The sequence below is a fragment of the Ailuropoda melanoleuca genome, chromosome 1 (assembly GCF_002007445.2).
Source record: "Ailuropoda melanoleuca isolate Jingjing chromosome 1, ASM200744v2, whole genome shotgun sequence".
Lineage (NCBI taxonomy): Eukaryota > Metazoa > Chordata > Mammalia > Carnivora > Ursidae > Ailuropoda > Ailuropoda melanoleuca.
The window spans coordinates 66,048,337-66,062,297 of record NC_048218.1 but is presented as its reverse complement, the minus strand read 5'-3'; the positions used below and the strand labels follow the sequence as shown (position 1 = coordinate 66,062,297).

Below are 13,961 nucleotides of genomic sequence, written 5' to 3'. Positions count from 1 at the left end.
ACCCAGAGACAAACTCCAAGGAGACCTAACTTGGAAGGCAGATAAGGACCTCCGCACAGAGGAGCACAGAGGAGGTTAACAACTACTCTGAGCCAAGCCAAGAACTGACTGCACAACCAGCCAACAAGCTGAAACACATCCAACGGCAAAACTAAAAACTGGCTGTGGATAGAAAGCAGTGAAGTCCTTCTAGATTTCATGTCAGATCCGAACTTTAATGTACGGTTCCCATTAAGAGTCCTTTTAGTTCAGGGAAGTAAAAAGAATCCTGCCCTGAGGGACCCCCAAAGGCAGGCCCTGTGACCAACTCCTTTACTCTTTTCAAATCCAGGATCAGGCTTGGGTGCATAACACAGGGCACTACATTATGGTTTCTTGGTGATGGTAATAACAATGCACAGTGGGGCCTGGTTGTTGATGAGCAAATAAACAAATCTGGAAAAATGTCAAGACTTGGAAGTCTAAGGCAAGGCATATTGGAAATACAAATTAGGAAATCTGGAGCAATTTGGCAATGTGAATCACTGGCCTTAAAAAAATGTCTATGATTGCCACAAATCTATCCCAAAGAAACCATCTAAAAAGTAGACAAATGTTTATACACAAAGGTGTTTACTGAGTGTTATATATAGCAATGAAATTCTGAAAATGACTTAGATGTCTAATGACAGCATTAATTAAAATATGGTGCATCCCAAGACACAATATTATGCTTAAAAAGTGTTTAATGTTAAGAAAATATTCTCATGGTATAATGCAAAGTGGAATAGAACAAGAAGCAAAATTAAATAAGCAACATAATTCAATTCTTTTAAAAGTTCTACATAACAGACAGGAAGGAAATATGTCAATATTAATTGTTCTTTCTACATGGTCGAGTTATAAGTATTTATTTTAATTCTTTAGATTTTTCTGCACTTAATTTCTATAATAAAGAAATGGTTTTCTAATTAATAAGAGGTCAAGACTTTATCACACTACTATATATGTTAACTCTTTCCGTATTTCTTGTAAGTCTGCTCAGTATTTCTGACCTCACTGCTATCACTGATATTCCTGCTAGCTCTATCCTGACCTTAACCATCTCCCTGAGCCCAACTTTGACAAAGCAGCCCTGGGGCAAGGAATGACAGGTGGTAAAACAAGGTCTCTACTTTCCAGCAGGGAAAGGGAAAGACGTGCTGTGTACCATCAGCCCCTTCTGAGTGCCAAGTCCTGGGCTAGGCTCTGTCCATAGGTTCTTGTGTAATCTTCACCACTGTTGTGCTTAGTAATCCTTTTACGCCTATTTTACAGGTGAGTAAATTTGTCGGCAACCATGCACATTTCTTCTCCTAGAACAGAAGTTTCTGGGTTCATTCTTCTTGGGCTGGAATCCCCCACTTCATTTCCAGGATCAGTATTTTCCCTCGAGCTCACTTGTCCTTCTCTGCCAGTCCACTATTGTTAGCTCCACTCCCACCAATTCCACGTCCCTTCCAAGGGTTACATTGAAGACGCCTGTGCAAGACAAACAACATTCCTCTCTCCATCAGGAATGCTTTGTCCCATGCTGGGTCCTTGATTTATCACCTAAAGGCATTCACTGGTTCCTGGAATAACCAGGCCTGCTTCCCTTAGCTACTTCATAACCACACAGTTTCCGCCTCTGATCATCCAGGTTATTGTTCTCCAGGGAATCACAAATTCTTGTCTCTACATTTGAAGCATCATGGCTAGCTCTGCCTCCAACACACACACAGTTGCTTTTCACAGGGTTTCCATGAGCCCTGCAGGCCCTGCAGCCCCAACAGGGCTGTGCCGGCCAGACCTGCCAAGTCCAGCGATGGCATGGTCAGGGAAGGGGACCAGCTTCAAAATGTATCAGCAGAAGGCTAATGCCAGAATGGTGCTTCTGCCACCAGAGTAACGCAGAAGACAGAGCAGACAGGTGGCTGAGAGAAAGAATGGCCTCAAAACCAAGGAAACTGAACAGGACTACCATCTCTAGAATACAATAGGAACCAGGCTTTATGTGCATGGTCCCTGACACTGGCAGTTTTTTACTCATCTGTTTAAATAGTTTCCATGGTCTTAAGTGCTTCTGTTTTTTTACATCTCTTGGTGTTATTTGGTCACTACAGCCTAGTTGACTATCATCCATAGATGAGCATAACTGAGGAGCATTTAATGTCTATAACTGAAGAAAAACACCTGGGGGAGAAAGTCTGAGAACCCCCAACAATCACCTCCAGTGTCCCGCACCTCCATGCCCACCATGGCTGCCTTAACCAGCAGAAACCCAGGCGTGAGGTAATTGCCATCTGCCTTCCTCCACCTGCACGCTCACACTTAGAACCCAAAGAGAACCTTAGAGAAAGCAGGTTTGATGCACAGATCATCGCTGCCCACCACCATTACACCTGTCTGACCCCTCATCTCCTTACCACCCTCTTCCATTGTCCTGATCCAATCCAATCCTTGGCCTATCCTGAAGCATTGACCTTCCTGCTATCCCCAGGTCTGTCCCCTGCACTCCATCACCATGGCCTCCTTCACCTGGCTCCTTATCTCTTCATTGGATAACAGTTCAAGCTCTGGTACTAGAGCATCTAGCTCTAAGTTATACGGCTGTGTGTCCATAGGCAGGTTACCTAACCTCTCGGAGCTTTAGGCTTCAGTCCCCTCATATATAAAAGAGGAATAATCATGCCCACCTCAACATGCTGTGAGAGTTAAGTTATACATGCAAAACACCTGACAGTGCAATAATGCAGGTTAAATATAATAATAACGGTTAGCTTTATTAATTACCTCGTAGATCAGTTCTAGAGGTGGGATTCATTGTGTTTTTCCCCCACTCAAAATCACATTTGAGAATTCATCCATGCTGTTGAATATCACAGTAGTTCAAAAAAGCTAGTCAAAGAAAACTACATATGGTATGATACCATTTTTATAAAACTCAAAAACAAGCAAAACTAAACAATATATTGTTTATGAAAACATGTGGTAAACTATACCAAAAAAGTAAGAGAAGGATAAACACAAAACTCAAAATAGTGGTTGTTTCTGGGGGATGTAAGGGGGATCAGGCTGAGGAGGAGTCAGAGGAAGCTTTAAAAGCAGATGTGATATTCTGCTTCTGAAGTTGGGGGGTGAGCTCTCAGGTGTTCATTTCATCATTATGCTTCATGACTTACCATATACATTGTGTCTATTCTTTAATATGTAGCAAATATTACTAGATATGTATGTATGTATTTATTATTATTATTATTATTCTCCTTTAGGAGACAGACCAAGAAGTACTGAGCGCTGGGTGCTACAGAGAGATTGCTCAATAATTTCTTCACAACACTCTCGTGAGATGGACATTCTTTTCCTAAATTAAAAATCAGAATATTGGACGAGAAATGTTGAGTTACATGCCCAAGGTTTCATCCCATGCCAAATATCTTCCATTTGCCCCTCCAAATCCATTCTCCATCCTTTCCCCTCTACGTGACACCCTGGGAGGCTGGCCCACATGGACTGCACCAATGGGCTCCCTGTCACCCCCTCTGGCTGCATTCAGTCAATGACAAACAATGACAGGAGGTCAGAGAATGGGAGGATAGTGAAGTAAGAGAATAGATTCCCCTTCTCCCTATCATGGCATCACCCAAGGCCACAGGTCCTGTCAGGCAGCCCTCTCACACAGCCATCTCTCTCCAGATTCTGGGAACTGCTCCTCACCTTGCTCCTTCAGGCTTAGAATAGTAACATCTCCCCTCCCTGCAGTTTCTAGCCCTGGGATAACTTGGAAATCCAAACCTTGCTGGTTTCTGTGTTCCCTGCCTGCATGATTGTAAACTGTGCCTTCATTACACTCTTCTCGGACTACCCATGTTGAGTGGCCATGTGCTTCCTTACTGAGAAGCGGTAGAGCTGGGATCTGAACCTCAGCATCTTCCGTCTATCCTAGGATGCCTCTCTTCCCTTCACTGTGAAGGTCTGCACAGCTCCGAGGAAGGTGATCACTAATGAGAGTCGTTACTGTTGTGATTTTACATTCCTTAACAGCACAGTAGAACGCTATTGGCCCTTTAGGACTTGTGTTACACACAGCTTAACAATAGGGACACTTAACTGCTATCGCTCAAATTTCTGTAGAATCTGGGACCTGTAATAGAAATTATAAACTCTCTGTATATAAGCAACAAAATAAATTTAAAAGGAATGTGAAAAGGAGTAAGTTTCAGGCCAATGTTCTCATTGGTCCTATTTTCTGGACCTTCTATCAGTCCTCCCCATATCCTCCTTTAATAGACGATCCCAGAACAAAGGGCAGGAGGCCAACAACACATCTCCACAGCCCTTTGCAATAAAACACACTCAGTGACGACAGTTTGGATAGCTTGGGCTCTCTAAGGCTGAGCATAGTGGGAGGAAACCCTTGCAGTTTTTACCTCCTCATCTTTTAACTGTCTTTCTGGCTCTTTCTGCATATTTCTATTTTCTGGTGATGCTGCACAAAGTCAGTGCTGGCTATAAGCCCAATTTATCTCTTGCCGAAATCAGTAGAACAAGAGCAAGTGTTATCAAATAATAAGCTGTGAATATTGGCACCTTGGTTTGATTGGCATTACAGAATATCCCATCTTAATTTCTTGTCATCTTTCCTCACCAGTATGATTTCTGCCTTTCTTGCCAGACCACTTAGCATCTCAGCTGCACTGCTAAGAGCAGAATTAAGTGGCAGACACATCAAGGGGCTAGCAATTGGTGCCCTTAGAAGCAGCAGAAAGATGATCACGACAAAGCAGGATAATAAAGACGATGAAGAGGAGAAATTCAATGCGACAAAAGTAATCCAGGATTTTTATTTTATTTTATTTATTTTTTTTTTTACTAGCTACTTAGAAATTCCTATTTCAAGCATTTGGCCAACTCTCAATAATCACAGTGGGTAGATTATCTACACTGTGAGCTCTGCCTGGGCAATTATTTACTCTCAGGCTAAATGTTCTATCCTGTCTCTCAATTTTTAGGAGCATTCATCAGCTGATTGTATCTGAGTATTTCCTTTCTGTTCCTTTCATGTACAAGTAGCTGCAAGCAGATAGCAGACCAGAAGGATAAAAAAAAAGTTCGCTGAGTATAGCATGGGTGACAGTCAGAAAAGATAACGTTGAGTGCCCACCAAGATGCCTATCTGGGCCCTGGCTCATAGTAGGGCACTCAGTAAACATTCGTTGAATTCAGTTAATGGAGTTATTAGCAAGTTGAACTGGAAGACTTTCCAGGCCTCTTCCCACTCTGATAGTCTGTGATTCCTCAGAAGAAGATGACAGAAAGCGTGGAGAAGATCCTGGAGATGGGTGCTCAGACCCACCAGGAGCACAAAAGAGAAGTCGGAAAGGACTTACCTCAGGCCAAGATGGATCCCCAAAGAGTAACTAGGCTGTTCCAAACTGTCACAGTCCAGGATGATCCTTGTCCCAGGTGATGCCCCTGAATTCCCACCCAGAGTCCAAGGGGACTGGAAAGCAGTTCTCTTAGGATTTCAGATGTAGATACCATCTGAAGTAAAATCCCAGGCCCTAACTTATTTAGGGAGCCTGAGAAAGGAAGTGTATGTTGGGAGAGGGTGATAATTCTCTGCTTTGAGGTCCTATATTTTTATGCTGTGTCTTTTTCCTCCCGATAACATAGAAACAAAATTTGGGACAAGAAAGCCTGTTAGAAATGATCCAATCCAGCCTCCAGTCCAATGGAAGAATTCTTCCTACAGCTTCCCTAACAGAAGATCACCCCATCTCCATTGACATGAAGCCCACTTTCTCCAGAGGCAGCAGCAAGACTGCTGGACAGCTCCCACATGGGCTGGTTCTTTCATGTTGGAGTCCCAATCTCTAACCATGCCTTTTCCCTCTCCTTTGGGGCAGCTCTCTTGACACCTGAAGTCAGGAACCACTTTTCTTCCATTTTCATTCCTGCCAGAAAACATCCTTCAATCCTTCAACTGTAGAGACACACTTTGTGGGTCCCTCAATATGCTGCTCCCCTGACAACTCTAAGTGGTCGATGTCATTCTTAAAATGGACTGGCAGAATTCAGTGTTGCAGAGCTGAATGCAGTGGTCCAGAAGTGGCCTGGCCTTCACAGAGGATAGTGGGACGATTTCTTCCCATTCATTTCTAAATTTTCACAACCATCTGTTTAATCATCTATTCTAGAATGGTGCCAGAATTGGCCTCATTATGACTGGTTCCTTAGATTCTGGGATCTTCTTTTCATCACTTACTGGTCTTTATTGGCCTGCCTTCTGCTAGCCAGCTCATCTCTGGTGCTACCAGCACAGTCATATATTGTGCTGTCCTTTATAGCTCATAGTTTGCACTGGGTAGGAAAATACCCAGGTTTTACTTAACTCTATCAAAATGTTCCTGCTTACCATGAATGCTCAGTCTGCCTGGCATGTAGAGGCTCTAAATATTTGTTAAATAAAGAATGAACAAATAAATGCATGAATAAATGAATGCCAAATATCACCTATGGAAGATATACCAGTCTGTGAAGCACACTCTGCCCCGACAGGAGCCTTTTAGCCTCCTGAGCCATGACCCACAATAGATCATTGCCTCTCATCAGTATCATTGACCTAATCTAGCTATTCATTTTCATAGTTTCCCTTCTTTCCTAAAGCTGTGTCTAAGCAGAAGAGTGGCAAACACCAACTGACATGCAAAGTTCTTCAGTTTCCCTCCCCAGAATTCACTGTCTTTGGAACAATTCTGTTTCAGGTTTTGTTTCCAACAGTAGTCATGTGTGAACTTGAGGCCAACAGAATTAAGAAGTGGTGGATGGGCATGACTAGTTGGTAAACTCAGCAACCTGCCAGGTGCTCACACTCCAAGTAAACAAAGACCCTTGGGACAGAGGCAGCAGGACTCCAAGGAAATTCTTTTGTGTGTGTAAGATTTGATTTATTTATCTGTCAGGGAGAGAGAGAGGGAGAGAGAGCACAAGCAGGGGGAGTGGCAGGCAGAGGGAGAAGCAGGCTCCTCGCTGAGCAAGGAGTCCAATGCAGGACTCGATCCCAGGACACTGGGATCATGACCTGAGCCAAAGACAGATGCTTAACCGATTGAGCCACCCAGGCATCCCTTTGAGAATGATTCTTCCCACTGAAGGTGGCAACAGGATACTTGCCTCCCACCTGCGAGAATCTATGAAGAACCTTTTTTTTTTTTTTTTTTTTTTTTTTTTTTGCTCTCAGGGGCACAGGATGCAATGCCTGGGAACCCCCTCTGAGAAGCAGAGAGCTTGCATCCAGTATATTCCGTCAATGATAATGTATTGTTTCTCCTTTTCCGTGACCTTCCTCTCAGTCCCTCTCGGATTTCATTCCCCTTCACCCCCTCCTTTTTAATTGCTGTCAATCTATTTTGTCCCATCTTTGCTTAACAAATCAGAATGAAGAAAAGTTTTCTTCCAATTCTTTTACCTTCTATTCTTTAGAAGGTAAGTGTGCATTAGCTGCAGGGATGTGATAAACATACCAGAAAGAAAAAATGTACCCTTCCTGTCTCCGGGGACCCCAATTTCTTCTGACTCTAAAAGAACTGAGAGTTCACCATGGGTCCCCATGAAAACTTCTCTTGTAAATTGCTTTAGAAAATGCCTGGTTTTATGCCTGTTAGTAGTATACTTGGGAAAGGTGCTTTTAAAACTGCTTAGCCCCTAGATGACTAAATTGCTAAATTACCTACACCAATCATGGGTGATTTAGTCCATCTCCTTGCCTCTGAGACAGAAGGGAATATTTCTTCTGTACCAAGAGACCTCCAGGAAAAAAAAAGTATTCTATTCAATTCTTCATCCAAAGACTCCTGCACTCAAAGTTGAGAAGTTCTTCTTTGGATTTATAACCTGAATCCCTTTCATTGGAATTTAAGACCTTTTATCTCTTTTCTGACCCCCAGCAGATATCATAAAGAAAATAAGAGAGAGAGAGAGAGAGAGACACTATTTGACATCTGTTTGTGCACAGCCTTCTGTGGGGGCTCTTCGGGGTTCCCCATGCTAGTCAATTTCCTCCCAAGCCTGGATGGCCACTTTTAAATCCCCTGTACCTTTTGCCCATCACTGTCCACCAATCCTTTACATTTGTCTCCCTCGTAGCACTTTTAAATGTAGTGCTCGCCTCACTGGACACCTGCCTCAAGAACCTCATCAGCACTTTCTTTTTTTAAAAAATTTTTTCTATTCATCTGAGGAAGAGAGAGCAAGTGAGAGAGAGAACAAGCTGGGGGGAGAGGCAGAGGGAGAGGGAGGAGCAGGCTCCCCACTGAGCAGGGAGCCCAATGGGGGGCTCGATCCCAGAACCCTGGGATCATGACCCAAGTTGAAGGCAGACACTTAATGACTGAGCCACCTGGGTGCCCCAATCAGCACTTTCAACAATTATCCAAGGTCTCCCAGCAGAGGCAGAGCTGAATATGGAGCTCCTCTCTGTAATCTACTAATTCTCCTATAAAATGCACAGAGACGAGAAGAAGATTCTGAAAGCCCAAGGCACCACTTCTTATTTATCGTGACAAACACTTGGCAGGCTCCACTCCACTAAGTGGAAGAGAACAGAAATCTCTCTGACCAGGGGCAAGGATGGGAAAGCCCTGGCGGAGAGTCAGGAGGGCAGAGTTCTAGACCAGCCACTGCCACGGATGTCCTGTGAGCAGCTCTCATCCCCACTGACCCTGATGCCTAAGCAGAACACAACACGTAGTTGCCTAGACTGCTTCTTAGGGCTCTTCCAGCTCTCACATGCTGGGATCTCTGAGTCTACAAAGGCCTCTACTCTCCCTTCTTAGAAGATAGAGGCCAGGGCCTCGACATGTCTCTCTCCACCACCCACGTCACCAGTACTACCTGGAAACACTCAGAAACCAGTGTTTCTCAACCTGTTAAAAGTATCATCATTCCCTGCCCCCAATGAGGTTTTTAAACTTTTTTTCTTTAATTATCCTACCCAATGGCATTTTTAAAAAATTTTTTTAAATTTATTTTAGAGAGAGAAAGCATGTGAGCAGGGAGAGGGGCAACGGGAGAGAGAGAGAGAGAATCCCAAGCCAGCTCCCCACTGAGCACGGGCCCAGCGCAGGGCTCAATTTCAGGACCCTGAGATCATGAACTGAGCCAAAACCAAGTCAGATGCTCGAGTGAGCCACACAGGAGCCCTCACCCAGTGAAATTTTAATACCATGAATATAGTGTACACCTTCTAAGGCACAGTATGTTTATCTGTGCTTAATACATAAAAAAGCAAGCTTTTCACTAGCCGCCCCCCAACCAATTTTCATCCGCCTTGGAGGCAATATTAACCTTGTTGAAAATGTGTGACCCCGATTGAGCTGAGGGCTGCATCTAGCTGTGTGACACAAGTTCAGTTATTTGCCCCAAACTCCAAAAGCCATAAACATATTCACAAGCCACAGATTTTGAAAATAATCCATTGCACAAGCCAGAGTGGAATCAGCCAGACTTCCCACTTCCCTAAAGAAAACAGCAACTTCCCACCCTCCTCCCCAGGCCACAATGTCTCCTGCTTCAGCCCCTGTCCTTGTTCTCACCTCTGCCCAGGGCTCCCACTCCATTATGTGGGTCCCAGCAGTAACAATGGGAATGATGAGAACAAGGTGAACTGTGGGTGATGTTGTTCCAGGAATAATTAAAATCCACTTCAAGGGCAGAAACAACTGGGCCTCTGGCAGGATGAAGCCTCATTCCAACTCAATTGCAACAGCCCAGCTCCCCACTCCCACCCCTGCAGGACATTCCCCTTCACCTTACCTTGGCACACTGGCCAAATAGGTCACGAGTTTCCGCAGGTCTTCCTGTCTTATTCTGTCATGATTGCTGCGGGCAGGGAAGGTCAGGATGGGTCCGCCTCGCTTATCACGGCCCCCTGCAGGGAGGAAGAGGAGGGCCGTTGAGAAAACCAGCCAGAAATTGTGCTGAAAGTCCATCTGAGTGCTGGAGGAAAGAGGCAGAAATATGCGGCCCAGAGAAATGCAGTCACCAGTTAGGTGAAGGGCATGGGGTTTGGATGTGTGTGACCTTGGGCAAGTCTTTTGACTTCTCTAATCTGTCACTGCAAAGCGCTGATGAAAATACTGACGAGCATTTTACAGGGTGGCGGAGAGACTGAGGGGCTGGCAAATGGGGAAGCACTTTGAAAAGTAAAGCTCTCCAGAAATGCCAGATGATAATGAAGGTGATGATGACTGCTCTTTTTGAGAACACAAGCTATTGAACCGGCTATGGGCTTTGGAAATTTAACCTTCAATTCACTCATCTTTGCAGACCTCTGTGTGGGAGAAGGGCTCAGGATGAAGTGACTACCGTGCTGAGAAACTCTTAAAGCATCCATCCAGGACATCACTGCTGGGAGGTTTTTAGATTCACAGAAAATATGTTAAGTGTTCCCTGCACAGCCAAAGATCTACCCCTGCCCGCCTGCCTGCCTGAGGTGCCACCTGTCACTCCTGCTGGAGGAGACAGGAATCTTTATCAGAAACAAGAATGCTCAAGGTCTTAATCACTGCAAATGCATATGTACGCACTACGATTATAAATGTTTTCTAAATATCACATTAAAAAAAGCAGGAAGGAGTATAGTGAAATGATGATCATTGTTGCTATTAGAAGGCTGAGATTCTACATGGTTGCTTTTTTTCCCCTTTTTTTCCCCTAAACTTTCTACTCACTATGTACTCTATCATTTAAAAATTTATTCTTTAATGGACACTATTAGGAAGCAGGACCGAGATTTTTAGGAGGGTCACGGGGGAAAAGGCTAATATGTCCTTACAGGCACTGGTTATTACACAAAGAAAACCTCTGCGTCATGATCATAGACTCCTGCACACATCCCAGGGGGCTGGCGGAGTGGGGAACACAAGGGGATATAACACAAGAAGGAGGAGGCATTGGCATGGCCATCACCAGTACCGGAAAAGAAGCTTAAGGATCAGCCCTCTGAAGAAGGAGCTCTTCCAAGGAAAGACAGAGGCTCCCAGGGTCCCCACCCAAGTCTGAGTTCATGAATAATGTTACCCTCTGATTGTGGGGTCCAGAAGCCAGAGAGACAGAAGGGAGGCTCGACAAACAAAATCCAAACCATCCCAGGATACTCCTGAGGAGGAAATAAAAAGGCTGCAAAGAGAAAAGGATCAAACAAGAGCAGGGCCACTGAGAGACCTGCCCTGACAAAAAATGTTTCAGCAGTACCACCACCCCAGCCCCACACCAGAGCAGATTTGTGTAACTATACCACAGAGCTGGACCTGAGCCCCTAGCTCGAGACCTGCCATACCACGGGCCTAGCTCTTTGTATGAATAGACATCCCCAACTCACCTGCCTGGAAAAGGATCCCCATTTCCCAACTGCCTTCCACATGAGGAACAGGAAGCAGAAGGATTAAATGGAAGGTTTCCCAAAAGCTGGGAGCATCTCCCATAGCCTCAACCTTCCTCTAACCTTGACCCACCCTAAGGATTTTCACTTTTGGGTGGTTTTAACTGCAGTTGCTGCCTTTCTTCCTGACCTTCCATGGACACAGTAGAGCCATGAGAACATGGAGAGCCACAGCTGGTATGATTGGCAAAGGTGCCCTAAGGAGTTTGGAGGACTGCTGGCACTGTACTTCCTGAGCTAGAGCCAGTTCTGCCCTTGGAAGCACGAGTTTCATAAATATGGCTGGGGAAGGTTCCAGATGGCAGAGGAAGGGGAAGAAGGGGAGAAATCCTGGAGAAGTGCAGTACCCCCCCTTCAGGAAGCAACGATAAAGATTTGAGAGAGGGCAGTAGGATCAGCCAGGTGTTTTTCAGAAAGGAGATGACCTTGTAAGAGTGTAAGCATGTAGGAAGCAGAGCAGGAAGGAGCACAGAGAAAGAGGGTCATTGTGCTAGAAAGAGGGGGACAATACGTAGAAAGAGGCCTCAGAGCAGGTGCAAGGGGAGGGGTCCTGCCTCCTTCTCTGAAGCAGGCTGACAGAACTCAAAGAGGGAGGAGATAAAGTAAGGAGAGGGAAGAACTCAGCCTGCCTGGGGGACATTGTTCTTTAGATGAAATAGCAGACTAGCCCACCTACTAAGTCAGGATAGGCTTGAGGTACTGGGAGAAAGGGGAGCAGACTGTCACTGGCCAGCGTGACTAGAGAATGAACAGCAGGACTGTGAATGAGGTGGGCTAAAAGGGATGAGGCAGGGAACTCGGGTATGGTGAGAGCTCTGTTGGAGGGTCTAGCCATGGTGTCCCTGTTAGGTTCTAATTTGAGTGAAGGGAGAATAAAGCTAATGCATGCATAAGTGGGGAGGGCCCACTGAAGGTAGGAAATGTCCTGCTGGATCATGAGTTCCCGGCGAAGAGGGGACAGCAGATGTTTTGCTCATCTAATATCCATCCTTTTCCAATTTATAGGGGAACATCAGAAAGGGTCAAAGGTAAGAGATTAAGGCCACAGACACACATACCAAAGTTAAGGTCTTGGATAACGAATGGCCAAAGGAAGGAGATAGAAAACTTTGGTACCAAGAAGTCTGAGCAGCCATGGAGGTATAGGATTTGATGGATAATCGACATGGGTGTGAAATTACAGAGGGTGAGAAGCAGAGATGAAGAATAAGAACCCCCTGCTGAAGTCAGTGTGCATTATGGAGGTAGATTTGAGAGGGTACGAGACAAAAGTAGCCAAGTTTTGGGAAAGGTGATACAGATGCTCGTAGGGGCCTCAAGAGTCATTCCTTTACTCATCACGTTCCTGCTGTGGGCCTATGGTGGGTTTTGGTGCCAAGAGCTACAGGACAGAGATAAAAGGAAAGAAGAAGGAGGGCATGATCTGATGTTCTAAAAGGCATAGAGGCAGGGCAGGACAGGGTTGGTGAAGACGCAAAGCCAAAAGTAGGGAAAGTTAAGGCTTCCCTGACCAAGCCAGAGGAGGAATGGTGCTCAAAAATTTCAGGGTATATCAGGCTCCAGTTAGGGAAATTGGGAAAGGTAGGAAGTGGGCTGTACAGTTAGGGCTCTGTAGCTAAGTGAGTTGTAGAAGGAACCAAGCTCATTACTACCTCATAGAAACATTCCATTCCATTCCTAGTGTAGATTGGAGGCTCTTTCTCCCTTTCTTTTTCTTTATGTACTCATCTCTGGGGAGGTGGAAACAAGAAAAATACATCAAGACAATTACACCAAAAGTTTGGTCCATGTAACAACAGTTCTGCAAGATGTTAATGGAGACACATGATTTTTTCTTCAAGGGAATGAGGTTACTCTGTAGTTTGGGAGACAGTTTCACGTGTTTAATGGACACGTGCTTTAATGAGCATGGCAAATCTCCATGAGGCAGTAATATGCATTTCCCAAACTTAGGAATGTAGAACCTTTTTTTCTTTTTTGAGGCTCATCTTGTAGGACTGCTGTTCTATGGAACACACTTCGAGAGACATGGGTCCAGGGTCTGAGACTGTGCCACAGCACTGCCTAGAGAAGGCTGTTGGTGGGAGATAAGGAGGCAGAGAGGGACATCAGGAGGTGGCTGAAAGGAGGGCATGAGTGCACATAAAGATAAGAGAGGTGAAATGAGCCCTGTACAAGCAGATTGCATAAAAGGCACAAATGGGTGCTGTGAGTGGGAGGCGCAGGCACTCCAAGGGAGCCAGAGAGGGCGGGGGAGGGGGCGCCCAGGCTGTGAGTGCAGAGCAGGATGGCCAGGCTGGAATGACAGAGGCTCCCTGAGGCACAGCCACAGAGGCCGTCACACAGGCGTGCACACACCCACACACAGAAGCTGTTGGGCTGCGAGGGATTCTTCCAAATGTGTGTTCCCATGGCAGCACGCTTTCCTTTGCCCTGGCCACACTGGGGGCACTAACAGAGGGGGGTAGGCACAACCAACAGTTTGTTTCTCTGCTCACCACCTTCCTTCACAGAAAGA

The 13,961-nt window shown here is 45.3% G+C and overlaps 1 protein-coding gene across 19 annotated transcripts in view; it reads right to left on the bottom strand.

The window, feature by feature from the left end:
- KALRN (kalirin RhoGEF kinase) overlaps positions 1 to 13,961 on the bottom strand; it is a 641,300-nt gene that overhangs the window by 440,109 nt on the left and 187,230 nt on the right. For all 19 annotated transcript variants that reach the window (XM_034659631.1, XM_034659642.1, XM_034659663.1 and 16 more), the window contains exon 3: positions 9,817 to 9,931. In XM_034659631.1, the coding sequence (XP_034515522.1) occupies positions 9,817 to 9,931 (115 nt within the window). The remainder of the gene's footprint in view (positions 1 to 9,816; positions 9,932 to 13,961) is intronic.